General features: G+C 44.1%; 1 protein-coding gene across 4 annotated transcripts in view; it reads right to left on the reverse strand.

Moving 5' to 3' along the window:
* amd1 (adenosylmethionine decarboxylase 1) overlaps nucleotides 1-15,758 on the reverse strand; it is an 86,647-nt gene that overhangs the window by 14,280 nt on the left and 56,609 nt on the right. For all 4 annotated transcript variants that reach the window (XM_038799155.1, XM_038799154.1, XM_038799153.1 and 1 more), the window contains 4 exons: nucleotides 8,292-8,418; nucleotides 7,389-7,491; nucleotides 897-939; nucleotides 65-209 (listed from right to left, as the gene is read on the reverse strand). In XM_038799155.1, coding sequence (XP_038655083.1) covers nucleotides 65-209; nucleotides 897-939; nucleotides 7,389-7,491; nucleotides 8,292-8,418 — 418 coding nt within the window. The remainder of the gene's footprint in view (nucleotides 1-64; nucleotides 210-896; nucleotides 940-7,388; nucleotides 7,492-8,291; nucleotides 8,419-15,758) is intronic.

A 15,758-nucleotide genomic window follows, 5' to 3' on the forward strand; every position in this document is an offset into this window, starting at 1 on the left:
ATTATTATTTTTTTTTTTTACAAACAATTTCTTTTTACACTTTACAAGTTAATTTCGTACTTACTCGAGTGACATCATTTACAGTAACACCATCTTTCATGAAGAACTGGTCCATGATAGCTGGATCAAGCTCGCTCATCAGAATTTCAAGTGTCTGATCCGGCTGTTTGATCCCACTATCCTCTGGCACATCCAGAGTGTAAAGATACCTGGATCAAACATAAAGGACAATATTTGCACGAATGAACCGTCACCCTTAAAATTACACAACTGATTTCTGTACATTGCAAAATGAACTTCATACGACACAATAATCAAGCTCCCAATTAGACCACAACAACTGATTTGTAATATCCAGAATGAAGTGTGACTGTGATTATCGCCTGGTTGTTAGTAATGGACTGACTTCCAACACTAATTCATAAAAATTAAAATTAGAATTCTGAGGAGCAATAAAACTATCAGTTTACATCAGGCTGGGTACAGTCTGTGCTCTCCTGTAACTAACCCAGGATTAATTCACTTCACATCAAAATAACAAAAGGTGTTCAGAATCCCATATTTTGATTATTGCTAAAATTGTTCTTGTGCTGTTATTTCCTTTGCTCTGATGGCATTTCTCGGAAACATCTCAGATGAACATACGAATTAGGAGCAGCCCACTCGGTCCCTTGAGTCTGCACCGCCATTAAATAAGTTCATAGCTGATCTGATGGCAACTTCAACCCCACATTCCTGCCTACCCCTGATAACCTTTCACCCCCTTGTTAATCAACAATCTATCCAGCTCTGCCTTAAAAATATTCTTGATTCGGGTAAAACAATTGTACTAAAATGTAAAGTCAGAAGCATTAGATCCATGTTCATAAGAAATTTGCAAAAACAAAGCATCTTACCAGCAATCAGAATTCATACGTCCCATGCAATAGGCCGCCCCATCTGGTATTGAATAAAAACTTCCAGTTAGAGACCATCTCACGACTATAATCTTGGATTTTCAACTTCAAAAACAAGCAAACTACTTTGCCGATCATACTCTGAACTAGAATGCTGAGCAAGATTCGCATGTGGTTGCAAGTTACCTCAAGATTTTTCATTTTGGAAGCAGGCAGGAATTGAAGAAATAGACTATAGCAGTCTTAACTATTGCCAGTTTGAAAAGGAAAATATCGAAGATGCTGAAAATAATAAGAAACCCCAGAAAATGCTGGAAATATCTGAAGAGTGAAAGGTATATGACCTTTAATCAGAATGGGCCTGAAGATTTAACAGCTTTTCTCTTCACAAATGTTGCCTGACCTGCTGGGTATTTCCAGCCTTTTCTGCTTTTATTGCAAGTTCTCTTCCTTGGAAATAAGCTGATGAAAGGAAGTCCAAAGCAGATTTGGACAATCTCATGAGTTCAAATCTGGAAGGCGGGGGGAGGATGCAATTAGGGGGAGTAGATGGAGGTTATGGTTAGACAATGACCTTTAATTTCTGCATTTAAATTTTGTATAAAATCCCCTTCTGCTGGCAATAGCAACCAAATATGAACTCATTTCTGGCATACATGGGCCGATAGCACAACGGTCTCTAAATCTGCCCCGTTCCTCAGTATCTCACCGGTACAAGCTTGGAGGGCCGAAGGGCCTGTTTCTGTGCTGTAATGTTCTTTGTTCTATCTCACACAGACCACCGGATGTTTGGTGGGGAAAATGGGAAAAATGTCATTCTGGTAAAGGGCAAGGTCAACTCGGCATTGATTCATGCTATTTCTGACGTAATATTTGACTAATCCTTGAACCTCACTATCCCCACACCCAACCCCTTTCCTCTCCAAAGACCTCGAGCACGTTGTCACCTTCTAAATCCATGCCAACCTTTCCCAAAACTAATTTTCCAATCAGTTTTTGCTCCGTTACTGAATCAAAACATCTCTCAATAAATTACACCCTATGCAACTGTGACAGAGGCAAACCTTCCCTCCTCTTCCTTCTCAACTTGCCTATAGATTTTAACAAAGTTGACCACATACTCCTCCAAACTGGTCGTCCAAGGGCTGGTTTAGCACAGGGCTAAATCACTGGCTTTGAAAACAGACACAGGCAGGCCAGCAGCATGGTTCAATTCCCATACCAGCCTCCCCAAACAGGCGCCGGAATGTGGCGACTAGGGGATTTTCATAGTAACTTCATTTGAAGCCTACTTGTGACAATAAGCAATTTTCATTTCATTTGGGTGGCACTGTATTTGCCAGATTATATTTTTCCATATCCAATCATAGGCAGAGTATCATTTGCAATAGCATTAGTTCCTGATCCCACACCATCATTTCCCAAAGGATCTGTCCTTTACCCCCCCCCCTCCCTCCCATTTTCCATCAACATGCTGCTCCCGGGCATCATCATCTGAAAACGCAGCATTGGTTTTATGTATGCTGGCGATATCCAGCTCTACCTCACAACCACCATTGTTGCAAAATTATTGACTACTTGACTACTTTCAACACCATAATCCCAGCCAAGCTCATATCAAAGCTCTAAAACCTAGGACTTGGCTCTCCACTCTGCAACTGGATCCTTGACTTTCTGACTAACAACAATCCACAATCAGTAAGAATGAACACCAACACCTCCTCCACAATAGTCCTCAATACCGGTGCCCTGCAAGGCTGCGTACTTAGCCCCCTACTCTACTCCCTGTACACACCGACTGCGTGGCAAAACTTGGTTCCAACTCCATCTACAAGTTTGCTGACGATACGACCATAGTGGGCCGGATCTCGAATAACGACGAGTCCAAATACAGGAGGGAGATAGAGAACCTAGTGGAGTGGTGTAACGACAACAATCTCTCCCTCAATGCCAGCAAAACTAAAGAGCTGGTCATTGACTTCAGGAAGCAAAGTACTGTACACACCCATGTCAGCATCAACGGGGCCAAGGTGGAGATGGTTAGCAGTTTCAAATTCCTAGGGGTGCACATCACCAAAAATCTGTCCTGGTCCACTCACGTCGACCCTATCACCAAGAAACCACAACGGCGCCTATACTTCCTCAGGAAACTAAGGAAATTCGGCATGTCCACATTAACCCTTACCAACTTTTACAGATGCACTATAGAAAGCATCCTATCGGGCTGCACGACAGCCTGGTATGGCAACTGCTCGGCCCAGGACCGCAAGGAACTTCAGAGAGTCGTGAATACCGCCCAGTCCATCACACGAACCTGCCTCCCATCCATGGACTCCATCTACACCTCCCGCTGCCGGGGGAAAGCGGGCAGCATAATCAAGGATCCCTCCCACCCGGCTTACTCACTTTTCCAACTTCTTCCATCGGGCAGGCGATACAGAAGTCTGAGAACACGCACAAACAGACTCAAAAACAGCTTCTTCCCCACTGTCACCAGACTCCTAAATGACCCTCTTATTGACTGACCTCATTAACACTACACCCTGTATGCTTCAACCGATGCCAATGCTTATGTAGTTTCATTGTATATCTTGTGTTGCCCTATTATGTATCATCATGTATTTTCTTGAATTTTGTTTAATTCCCTTTTCTTCCATGTACTGAATGATCTGTTGAGCTGCTTGCAGAAAAATACTTTTCACTGTACCTCGGTACACATGACAATAAACAAATCCAATCCAATCCAACCTGACATGTAGTACTGGATTATAAATTTCCTCCAATTATATATCGGAAAGATCAACACCATTATCCCACTCCAAACTCTGTTCCCAAGCCAGCGACTCTGTCCCACACCCTGACAACTGAGGTGGAATTGGACGAATTAGTCTTCCTGCCATAATTGACCCAGAGATGGGATACTGACCACACATCCATGCCATCACCAGGATGGCTTATTTTCAGCTCTGTAGTACCGCCTGACCCCTGCATCAGTTCATCTGTTGAAACTCTCATTCATGCCTTTGTTACCTGTAGACTTCATTATTCAAAGGCATTCCTGACTAGCCTCCCCCATTCCTCCCTCTATAAACTTGACACCCAAATCTCTGCTGCCCATGACCTTACTCAAGCAAGTTCCTGTTGTGTTAGGTACACTGGTCTAACACTGGCTGCAACTGGATGCAGCTTAGATCAGAAAGATACTTCAGACCTTGAAGTTAGTTCAATCAGATTTATTGAACTAATAGCACAGTTCTCTGTGAGATCAACTTTCTGCTAACTTAAATGTGGTTGCTATGTCAGACTGTACCAGACTAGCTCTTAGCCTTGTGGTGGAGGTGTGAGATTGTAACAACATCCTTGACTGACTCTCTAATGTTCATCAGTGGAAAGAGACAGAGTGTGAGTGCCTCGTGTCTTTTAAAGTCAGATCCCACACCTGAGTGTCCTGCCTGCTTATTGGTCATGTCCTGCTCTCGGTGTCCATTAGCTGTTTGTCTGTATATTGTTATGTGTGTGTTGCATATCATGACAGTCCCATTCACCTATCACCCCCTGGGGTTGCTGACGACACTGCCTCCCGGTTAAGTAGTGCCTTGCTTTCAAAAATGTTATCCTCCTTTTCAAATTGCTCCATGCTCTGGCCTCATGCCTCCCACTCTTAGCCAGCCCGACAACCCTCATGGTGCACTCATCTAACTCTGGTCCCCACTTTTCTTTAAATTTTAAAGTGCCCAATTCTCTTTTACCCCCCAATGAAGGGGCTATTTAATTAAGGGACAATTTAGCATGGCCAATCCACCTACCCTGCACATCTTTGGGTTGTGGGGGCGAGACCCACACAGACACGGAGAGAATGTGCAACTCCACACGGGCAGTGACCCGGGGCCAGGATTGAACCGTGGCGCCACGAGGCAGCAGTGTTAACCACTGCATCATCGTGCTGCCCGTCTAGTCCCTGATTTAAACTGCTCAACCATCAGATTCAATCGGCACAGTAAAAGACTTACAACACCAGGTTAAAGTCCAACAGGTTTGTTTCAAATCACTAGCTTTCAGAGCATTGCTCCTTCCTCAGGTCCTTCCTCCTTCCTGCTCACATTCACCTTAGGACAGAGCAGTGCTCCGAAAGCTAGTGATTTAAAACAAACCTGTTGGACTTTAACCTGGTGTTGTAAGTCTTTTACTGTGCCCACCCCAGTCCAACGCCGGCATCTCCACATCAGATTCAATATCCACAGCTGCTCAGGCCCTAAGGTCTGGAATTCTTTTCCTGAACCCCTCTGCCTCTTTTAAGATCTTCTTCTTAAAGCCTGCCTTTAGAAGACTAGAAAATAGCAGGTGTATGTTGTTCAGTCCTTCGAGCCTGCTCCACCATTCATTGTCATGGCTGACCATCCAACTCAGTAACCTGTTCCTGTGGACGGCATTGTAGCACAGTGGTTAGCCCTGTTGCTTCACAGCTCCAGGGTCCCAGGTTTGATTCCTGGCTTGGGTCATTGTCTGTGCGGAGCCTGCACATTCTCCCAGTGTCTCCGTGGGTTTCCTCAGATGCTCCGGTTTCCTCCCACAAGTCCCGAAAGATGTGCTATTAGATAATTTGGACATTCTGAATTCTCCCTCTGTGTACTCAAACAGGTGCCGGAGATGTGGCAACTAGGGGCTTTTCACAGTAACTTCATCGCAGTGTGAATGCAAGCCTACTTGTGACAATAAATATTATTAACAGGTGCCGGAATGTGGCGACTAGGAACTTTTCACAGTAACTTCTTGTAGTATTAATGTAGGCCTACTTGAGACAATAAATATTATTTCCCCCATATCCTTTGACCCCATTAGCCCAAAAGTGCTATATCTAAGTTTTTCGGAAAACACACAATGGTTTGGCCTCAACTGCTTTCTGTGGTAATGAATTCCAGACTCACCATTCTCTGGGTGCTTAAATTTCTCCTCATCTCAGCTCTAAACGCTACCCCATAACCTCAGACTGTGACCTCTGGTCCTGGACTCCCACACCATTGAAAAATCCTTCCTGCATCTCCCCAGTCTAGTGCTGTTAGAAATTTATAGGTTTCTATGACATCCCCTCTCATTCTTATAAAATCCAGCAAATATAATCCTTTTCTTTAATTTAAAGTGACCAATTAATTTATTTCCCAATTAAGGGGCAATTTAGTGTGGTCAATCCACCTGTTGGCAGCAGGTGGGTTGTGGGTTGTATTTGGGTTGTGTGGGTGAGACCACAAACTCCACATGGACAGTGACCCATGTGAAACGGAGTTCACTTTTTAAATGATAAGAATTATATATCACCACATGGGGGGGGGGATCATCAGGATTTTAGAGGTGATTAGGTGGGGCATGGACAAAAAAAGGTTGGGAACCACTGCTCTAGAGTCAAGAGCAACAGCATCCTTCCTCAGATAAAGAGACCAAAGCTGCACACAACATTCCAGATAGGGTCACCAAGGCGCTGTATAGTTGCAGCAAGACATCCCTGCTCCTGTAATCTAATCCTCCCGCAATGAAGAACAGCATAACATTTGCATTCTAACTACCGGCTGCCAGCAGGTATCTTGTTGTCAAGCTTGGGGCTATCTGTTTACTATTACCTGGTGTGGCACACTGTCAAATTTTGCTTCATATATTTTATATGGGGATATATAGAGCAATATTTTATTGTGTTAAAAGGTGCTATATAAATGTATGTTGGTGGACATTATTGATTGAAATGGAAGTGGTTTTATTTTCCAATTTAAAAAAAATTGATTGTGGGACGTGGGCACCACAGGCTGTGCCAGCATTTATCATCCATCCCTAATTGCCCTTGAGGGGCAGTTAAGAGTCAACCACATTGCTGTGTGGGTCTTGAGTCACATGTAGGCCAGACCAGGTAAGATTTCCTTCCCTAAAGCACATTAGTGAATCAGATGGGTTTTTACAACAATGGTTTCATGGTCATCAACAGACTTTTAATTCCAGATTTTTCTTGAATTCAATTTCACCATCTGCAGTGGCGGAATTTGAAGCTGGGACCCCAGAGTACTCTGGGTCTCTGGAATACTGATTCAGTGACAGTACCAATAGAGCACTGCCTTCCGATTCTACCATTTCTCACTTCAAGCACTAGGAAACCAACTGGTTAGTTCAGTCTTGGACAGGGACTAAAATAATCCTGTCCAAATTGCAAAGGTTGGGGCAGGGCGAGGACAGGATCATGTTACGGTGAAATCGCTTCAAATTATAGTGGAGACTTAACTGCAGTGTCAGGAACTTCTGGGGGGGGTTTAGGGATGGTACTTAGAAAAAGGCGTATGCACTCCACTCTGTTCCACTACCTCTAGCATGCAAAAATTCATTAAAACAACCGTTGCATGTTATCTTGGTGGACTTCCACCATGGTCCCCTACATTAGACACATTCATAAATTGTAAAAAGATTCAGCATCGTAGTGAATTAAATCTCAAACAATTTCTGCTGAGCTGAACTTACTTGGGAACATCATATCCAGAAATTCTACCTCCTCCTGAAAGTTCCTATGTGGGTATTCCTGATGTGCTGGCTTCACAAAGTTTTTGCGGGAATAGAAGAAATCCTGTTTATCAAAAGACACAGTTTTCCATTAAACGAATTACAAAACATAGCGAGATCAGCATTGACTGGACTAAAATTGGCAATTAAATGTCCAGCACTTTCCCAGCAAAGCCCCTTTCTTGCTTTAGCACCGCTGGAGGAAGGAAATGTGTTGTTAAAGGTGCTGTTGTCTGTTTCAAACTGAACACTTGGCTTCGGTCAAGCGGTTCTAGAGTCTGGACAGAAAACACAAAATTTGGGCACAAGTGATTTAAGGGATTTAAAGTAGGGAATCTCCAAAATGTGAAGCATGTTAATGATACCATTTTACATCCCGATCACACTATTGGAGCTAAATCATTACAAAGTCTCGACAGATACTCGCACTGTTTTGTTGCTGCATATGCAGAACATTCATCACCAGCAATTTGCATTACACAATTTCTCGTAAAGCCAGCCTAACTTCTCAATAATTCAATTGAATGAAATGAAAATGAAAATCGCTTATTGTCACGAGTAGGCTTCAATGAAGTTACTGTGAAAAGCCCCTAGTCGCCACATTCCGGCGCCTGTCCGGGGAGGCTGTTACGGGAATCGAACCGTGCTGCTGGCCTGCTTTAAAAGCCAGCGATTTAGCTGAGCGAGCTAAACCAGCCCCTAAGAAAATCGCTTATTGTCACGAGTAGGCTTCAATGTAGTTACTGTGAAAAGCCCCTAGTTGCCACATTCCGGCGCCTGTCCAGGGAGGCTGGTACGGGAATTGCCAGTGACACCTAATGCAAACATGGGGCAAGTACAAGACCAGAGAAAGTTGAAAGTTACCTGAATGCAATCAAAGCCGCAGTACTCACGAGCAAGTTCCAACAGGGGCTCCAGTGCTTGCAGTAAGAGGGTGGTACCGCATGTCTTCAAAATGAAACGTCTCTTGGAGACAAACATGCTACTCTCACTGTAAAATAGTCAAGATTAAAAAGTTTATTCCCCTCCTCTCCGAGAGCCTCATTTGCAGCTCAAACAAGCTGCAGGACCAAGCACAAGTGTTATACTCAACTACTGCCAAAAGGACCTGACCGACACAAAATTCCTCACCCGTACCTACAAGGTCCTCTTCTACCGACAGATCAGAATTTGCTGGGAAGAAATGCTTAAAATCCACATACTTCAACTGATCCTGTTTCCCCACAATATGCTGGTGGGAGCAGTTTATAGACATCCTAACAGTAGATACACCATTTGGACAGAGCATGCAACAAGAAACTATTGGGGCTTTGTAACAAAAGCTGTGGGGGACTTCATAGATTGGACCAATCAAATTGGCTGGAACAGCCGGATAACTCCAGCCAGTGAATGTGCTGGCTATGATTTCCCAGAATTTCCTAGATTCTGGAATGGGTCCAGCAGATTAGAAGCTAGCAGATGTACACCACTATTTGAGAAGGGGAGGAAGAAGAGAGAGAAAACGAGAAACTCAAGATCAATGAACCCAATACCAGTCATCAGGAAAGTGCTCTTCCCATGGATAGAGGATTAGTTAATGAATGGCGAGTAGGGATAAATGGAGCATTTTCAAGTTGTCAGGCTGTCCATAGTGCAGTGCTGCAAGGATCAGTGCTGGGGCCTCAGCACGTTACAATTTATATTAGTAACTTCCAGGAAGAAACAGAGTAATGTATCTACAGTTGCTGATGAGAAAGAGCTCGATAGAAATACAAGCCGAGGAGGCCACAAAGAGGCTGTATAGGCAGCACGGTAGCACAGTGGTTAGCACTGTTGCTTCACACGCCAGGGTCTCGGATTCGATTCCAGGGTTGGGTCACTGTGCCGAATCTTCATGTTCTCCCTGTGTCTGCATGGGTTTCCTCGGGGTGCTCCCCATTCCTCCCACAAGTCCCAAAGACGTGCTGTTAGGCAATTTGGACAATCTGAATTAGTGTACCCGAAAAGGCGCTGGAGTAGGGGATTTAAAAAAAAATAAATTTAGATTACCCAATTATTTTTTCCAATTAAGGGGCAATGTAGTGTGGCCAATCCACCTACTCTGCACATTTTTGGGTTGTGGGGGCGAAACCCACACAGACACAGGGAGAATGTGCAAACTCCACACGGACGGTGACCCAGAGCCGGGATCGAACCTGGGACCTCAGCGCCGTGAGGCGGTTATGCTAACCACTGCACCACCGTGCTGCCCCCGGAGTAGGGGATTTTCACAGTCACTTCATTGCAGTGTTAATGTAAGCTGACTTGTGACGATAAAGATTATTAAAAAAAACATTTAAAAACAAAATTAAAGATGTATGTAGACAGGTTACGAAAGTGGCCACCAAGATAGCAAATGGAGTATGTGAGGTCATCCATCCACTTTGGTGGTAAGCAGAATACTTTTTATTTTAAAAAAAGGTGTGAAACTTACAAATGCTGATGCTGAGAGACATGTGTACTTGTACAAGGAACAGTTAAGGATGCTGTAATGATATGTATATATAGTCAGGTTAGTGAAGGGTTAATAATTACATCTAAGTGTAAATCAAACACTAGAGGGCATTACTAATTCTCTGTATTTAGACAGCCTCAGGGAATTCTGGAAGAAGCAGAGAGAGAAGCTGGAAGGAGGAGCATGAAGAGAAGCACAAGGAGAAGCTCAGAGCAGATTGAATGTTTATTAGAGATAGATAGCACGAGATTAGATCATAGTGTAGTTAGTGACTAGAGAGAATATAGAATACTGTAAGACAGATTCAATATCATTTATCATCTGCAGCTCAGTAGAGTGTTCAAATTTCATTTAATTCATAGTGTAATAATAAATTAGTTTTGTTTCAATCTTTTGATTGGTATATTCTTTGTCAACACAACATTGGGTCATTCTAGAAGAAAAGATAAAGAATATAACATATTACCAATGGTAATATAACATGCGACCAGGTGTAGAAATATAAAAGATGCAGGTGCAGCAAGCAGTCAGGAAAGCAAATGGCATGTTGGCCTTTATTGCAAGGCGACTGGTGCACAAAAATGAGGAGGTTTTGCTCCAATTGTACAGAGCTTTCAGACCACACCTGAACTCTGCACAATTTTGGTCACCATATATATTAAAGGAAGGAGAGATTTTGGTCCCTGGGATGCAAGCGTTGTTTCAGGATGAGAAGCTGAGTAAATTGGGTCTATTTTCTCTGCAGTTAAGAAGAACAAGCTGATCTAGTTAAAACATTCAATATGAAGGAACTTGACAGATGCAGAAGGAGGCCATTCAGCCCATCGAGTTTGCACCAGTTCTTGGAAAGGGCACTCCACTTAAGTTCACACCTCCACCCTATCCCCGTAACCCCACCGTACCTTTTTGGACACCAAGGGCAATTTATCATAGCCAATCTACCTAACCTGCTGCACATCTTTGGACTGTTGAGGAAACCCACGCAGACACGGGGAGAACGTGCAGACTCCGCACAGACAGTGGCCCAAGCCAGGAATCGAATCTGGGACCCTGGAGCTGTGAAGCAACAGTGCTACCCACTGTGCTACCCATGTGTTACCAATAATGGTAATCCTAACAATTTTTGAGGGTGTTGATTACAGGGAAATACTCAGCTCTAGTACAGCTGGGAAATATCAACTGATTTGGAAATAATTAATTTACGGGATGTGGGCGTCGCTGGTCAGGCCAGCATTTATTACCCATCCCTAATTGCGTTTCAGAAGTTGGTGGTGCATTGCCTTCTTGAACCACTGTAGTCCAAGGTGTGCTGATAGGGAGGAAGTTCCAGGATGTTGCCCGAGCGACAGTGAAGGAACGGCATTATAGTCCCAAGTCAAGATGGTGAGTGACTTATAGGAGAACCTCCAGGTAGTGGGGTTCCCAGGTATCTGCGGCTCTTGTCCTTCTAGATGATAGTGGTTGTGGGTTTGGAAGGTGCTGCCTAAGGAACCTTGGTGAGTTACTGCAGTGCACATGGTAGGTGGTGCACACGACTGCCACTGTTCATCGGTGGTGGAGGTTTGAATGTTGTGGAAGGGGGAGTAATCAAGCGGGCTGCTTTGAACTGGATGGTGTTACAGAGTTTCTTTTTTTAAATAAATTAAGAATACCCAATTATTTTTTTTCTAATTAAGGGGCAATTTAGCATGGCCAATCCACCTAACCTGCACATCTTTGGGTTGTGGGGTGAAATCCACACAGACATGGGGAGAATGCGCAAACACACGGACAGTGACCCAGGGACGGGATTCGAATCCTGGTCCTCAGCGCCACAGTCCCAGTGCTAACCACTGCACCACCCCTGGTGTTTGAGTTTCTTGAGTGTTGTTGGAGCTGCACTCATCCAGTCAAGTGGAGAATATTCCATTACACTCCTGACTTGTGCCTTGCAAATGGTGGACAGGCTCAGGAGGCAAGTTACTCGCCGTAGGATTCCTAGCCTTTGATCTGCTTTCGTAGCTACAGCATTTATATGGCTAGTCTGGTTCAGTTTCTGATCAATGGTAACCCCCAGGATGTTGATTGTGGGGGATTCAGCAATGGTAATGCTATTGAATGTCAAGGGGCGATGGTTAGATCCCCTATTGCAGGAGATGGTCATTGCCTGGCACTTGTGTGGTGTGAATGTAACTTGCCACTTATCAGCCCAAGCTTAGGTATTAAGACCATAAGACACGGGAGCAGAATTAGGCTTTTCAGCCCATCGAGTCTGCTCCACCATTCAATCATGATTGATGTGTTTTTCAGCCCCATTCTCCTACCTTCCCATAACCCCCCCGATTCCCAGGTCTTGCTGCAATTGGACATGGACTGCTTCATCGTCAGAGGAGTCGCGAATGGTGAACATGTTTGCAGTCATCTGCAAACATCCCCACTTCTGACCTTATGATGGAAGGGAAGCCATTGATGAAGCAGCTGAAGATGGCTGGGCCGAGGACACTACCCTGAGGTACTCCTGCAGTGATGTCCTGGAACCAAACTCTGAAGAACATCTCCTAACCCCTGATGATGTAGTAGATAAACAAGCCACACAGATCAAAGGGTTGTACTCAAATGGATAGGTTTCTTTAATGGGATAAATGATGGCAAGGCCAATGCCTTCTTGTGTAGATTCCAGGATTTTGACCCAGTAAAGAAGTAACGTTTAAGCAGGATGGTGTATAGTTTGAGGGGAATTTACAGCTAATGTTCTCCTTTGTCTGCTGCCTTTGGTAGAGGTCATGGATTTGGAAGGTGCTGAGAAGGAGCCTTGGTGAGTTGCTACAATGCATTTTGTATCTGCTACACACTGCTGCCACTGTATCAGTGCTTGAGGGAGTAAACATTGAATGATGTGGATGAGATGCCAAAAATGCTGCAGTGTCCTTGGAGCATTTTAATTGATTATGGCCGAGCTATTTGAAACCTCTCCCTCCTAGTCACAGATCCTAACATCTACTGCTCCATAAATCAGCCTCATTGTAGGCAAAAACGAGGAAAGAAAATACAAAAATAAATCAGATTGCATTCCAATGGGATGAAATAGGTTCAAGCTTCCCACTTCTGAGGCTGTAAACAGGAAGATTACATCATCACTCCACCACAGACAAACAGTGGCTGCCGAGTATACCATCTACAAGATGCGCTGCAGTAACTCACCAAGGATCCTTAGACAACACCTTCCCAAATCCACAACCATCACCACCTAGAAGGACAAGGGCAGCAGATACCCGGAAACACCACCACCTGGAGGTTCCCCTCCAAGGCACTCACCACCCTGACTTGGAAACAAATATCGCCGCTCCTTCACTGTCGCTGGGTCAAAATCCTGGAATTCTCTCCTTAACAGCACAGTGTGTGTACCTACACCTCAAGGACTGCAGCAGTTCAAGAAGGCAACTCACCACTGCCGTCTGAAGGGCAACGAGGGACGGGCAATAAATGCTGGCCTAACCAGCGACGCCCACATCCCGTAAATAATTTTTTTTTTTAAATCACGGTTCGTATATATTGTGTAAATCTCCAGAGCTGCTGCAGTCATCTCCTGCTTTCCAAAACAGGATGAATACTTATCTACTTTTGTTGCAGAGAATTAATCATTGTTATTTGTAACAAGTTTCACAATGTTTGCAAGGAAAGCAACTCACTAATTGCAAAAGGCCTAAAACCTCAACTTCAGTGTCCCGTTATGGCAGATATACAAATACAACCACCTTTAAAACAGGACATAAACGCGATTACCACATGTAACCATAGTATTTCTCACATCTGAACATCATGACAGTTGAACTGCGTTTAACATCGGCAACATTCCTTTATCTAAACTCCTAGCCTTAGTTTATGTGGCAGGTAGGAAAACACTCAAGCTTTCTGATTGAAGGTTTTAATGCTACCCTCAATAAGAAACTACGTTCAGTCGCAGAATGCTCAGTGACGAGAGGACACCAATTTAAAGTAATCTGCATAAATTGTTCCCTTCACTGTCGCTAATCTATAAAATAAAAAATTCTTTTAAATTTAGAGTATCCAATTATTTTTTTCCCCCAATTAAGGGGCAGTTTAGCATGGCCAATCCACCTCGCCTGCACATCTTTGGGTTAGGGGGAGAATGTGCAAACTCCACATGGACAGTGACCCGGGGCCGGGATTCGAACCCGGGTCCTCAGCGCCGCAGTCCCAGTGCTAACTACTGTGCCACATGCCGCCCCAACTGTTGCTAATCTCGAGATACGACCTGGTAAGCGCAAGGCCAAAAGCTGTCTCCTTTTTCACCAATACTTTCCTTATTCTGTTCTTGGAATGCAGGTGTCGCTGGCTGGGTCAGCATTTGTTGCTTACCCCAATTGTCCTTGAATGGAGTGGCTCGCTGGGCCATTTCAGTTGGGGGGGGGGGGGGGGGGGGGGGGGGCAGTTAAGAATCAACCACATCGCATTGTGGATCTGGAGTCACATATCGACCAGACTGGGTAAGGATGGTAGATTTCCTTAGTGAGTCAGAATGGGTTTTGATGAACCAGATGGGTTTTTATGACAATTGGCAATGGTGTTTCATGGTCATCAGTACACTTTTAATTCCAGATTTTAATTTTATTCAAATTTCACCATCTGCCATGGTGGGATTCAAACCCAGAGCATTTGCCAGGGTCTCTGGATTACTAGTCTAGTGACAAAACCACTACACCCCGATGCTTAAATTGGCAAATTGAACCAGAGGAGATTTCTTCAAAAACACAAGCTATGAATGGATTGCACGCTCTAAAAAAGGTGAAGTGCATTCAATAACTTCCAACAGGGAATTGGATAAATTCTTAAAGGGGAAGTTTGCAAGGATAGGAGACTCTAGTAATTAGACAGCTCTTTCTTTTTCAAATTTAAAGCACCCAATTATTTTTTCCCCTATGAAGGGGCAATTTAGCATGGACAATCCACTTTCCTTGCACAGCTTTGGATTGTGAGACCCACGCACACACGGGGAGAACGTGCAAACTCCACACGGACAGTGACCCGGGGCTGGGATCGAACGCGGGTCCTCGGTGCCGTGAGGCAGCAGTGCTAACCACTGCGTCACCGTGCAACCTAGACAACTCTTTCAAAGAGCTGGCACAGGCATAATGGGTTGAATGGCCTACTTCAGTGCGAATCGGAGCTAGCCTTTAGTGCAAGAGGGATTGGGGTATTCTACCATCTTTACATTTTCAACTGCCACTTACAGTACTCAACTTATTGTTGAATCCCAATGAAAATCTGATAGAATCAGTAACAATGACTTAAAAATAAACAGACAGGTGTCACCTTTACTGTTGTGATCTGCTCTATTGTCTGCCTGAAACGTTAGTAATTGCATCAAAAATCACAATTAAAATTTTTAAAAATTTTTTTTAATAAGAGTACTCAATTATATATTTTTTCCAAATAAGGGGCAATTTAGTGTGGCCAATCCACCTAACCAGCACATCTTTGGGCTGTGGGGGTGAAACCCATGCAGACACGGGGAGAATGTGCAAACTCCACACAGACGGTGACCCAGGGACGGGATTTGAACCCGGGTCCTCAGCGTCGCAGTTCCAGTGATATCCATTGCGCCACATGCCAGCCTCAATAATAATAATAATTGCTTATTGTCACAAGTAGGCTTCAATGAAGTTACTGTGAAAAGCCCCTCGTCACCACATTCCGGCGCCTGTTCGGGGAGGCCGGTATGGGAATTGAACCCGCGCTGCTGGCCTGGTTCTGCATTACAAGCCAGCCCCATGTTTCTTAAAATCACGTTTAACAAATCGTCATTAACAATTCAGTTGACCAAACATTTTTAAACCTCATTCTCTTCACAACTCTTT

The sequence above is a fragment of the Scyliorhinus canicula genome, chromosome 6, assembly GCF_902713615.1.
Source record: "Scyliorhinus canicula chromosome 6, sScyCan1.1, whole genome shotgun sequence".
Taxonomy (NCBI): domain Eukaryota; kingdom Metazoa; phylum Chordata; class Chondrichthyes; order Carcharhiniformes; family Scyliorhinidae; genus Scyliorhinus; species Scyliorhinus canicula.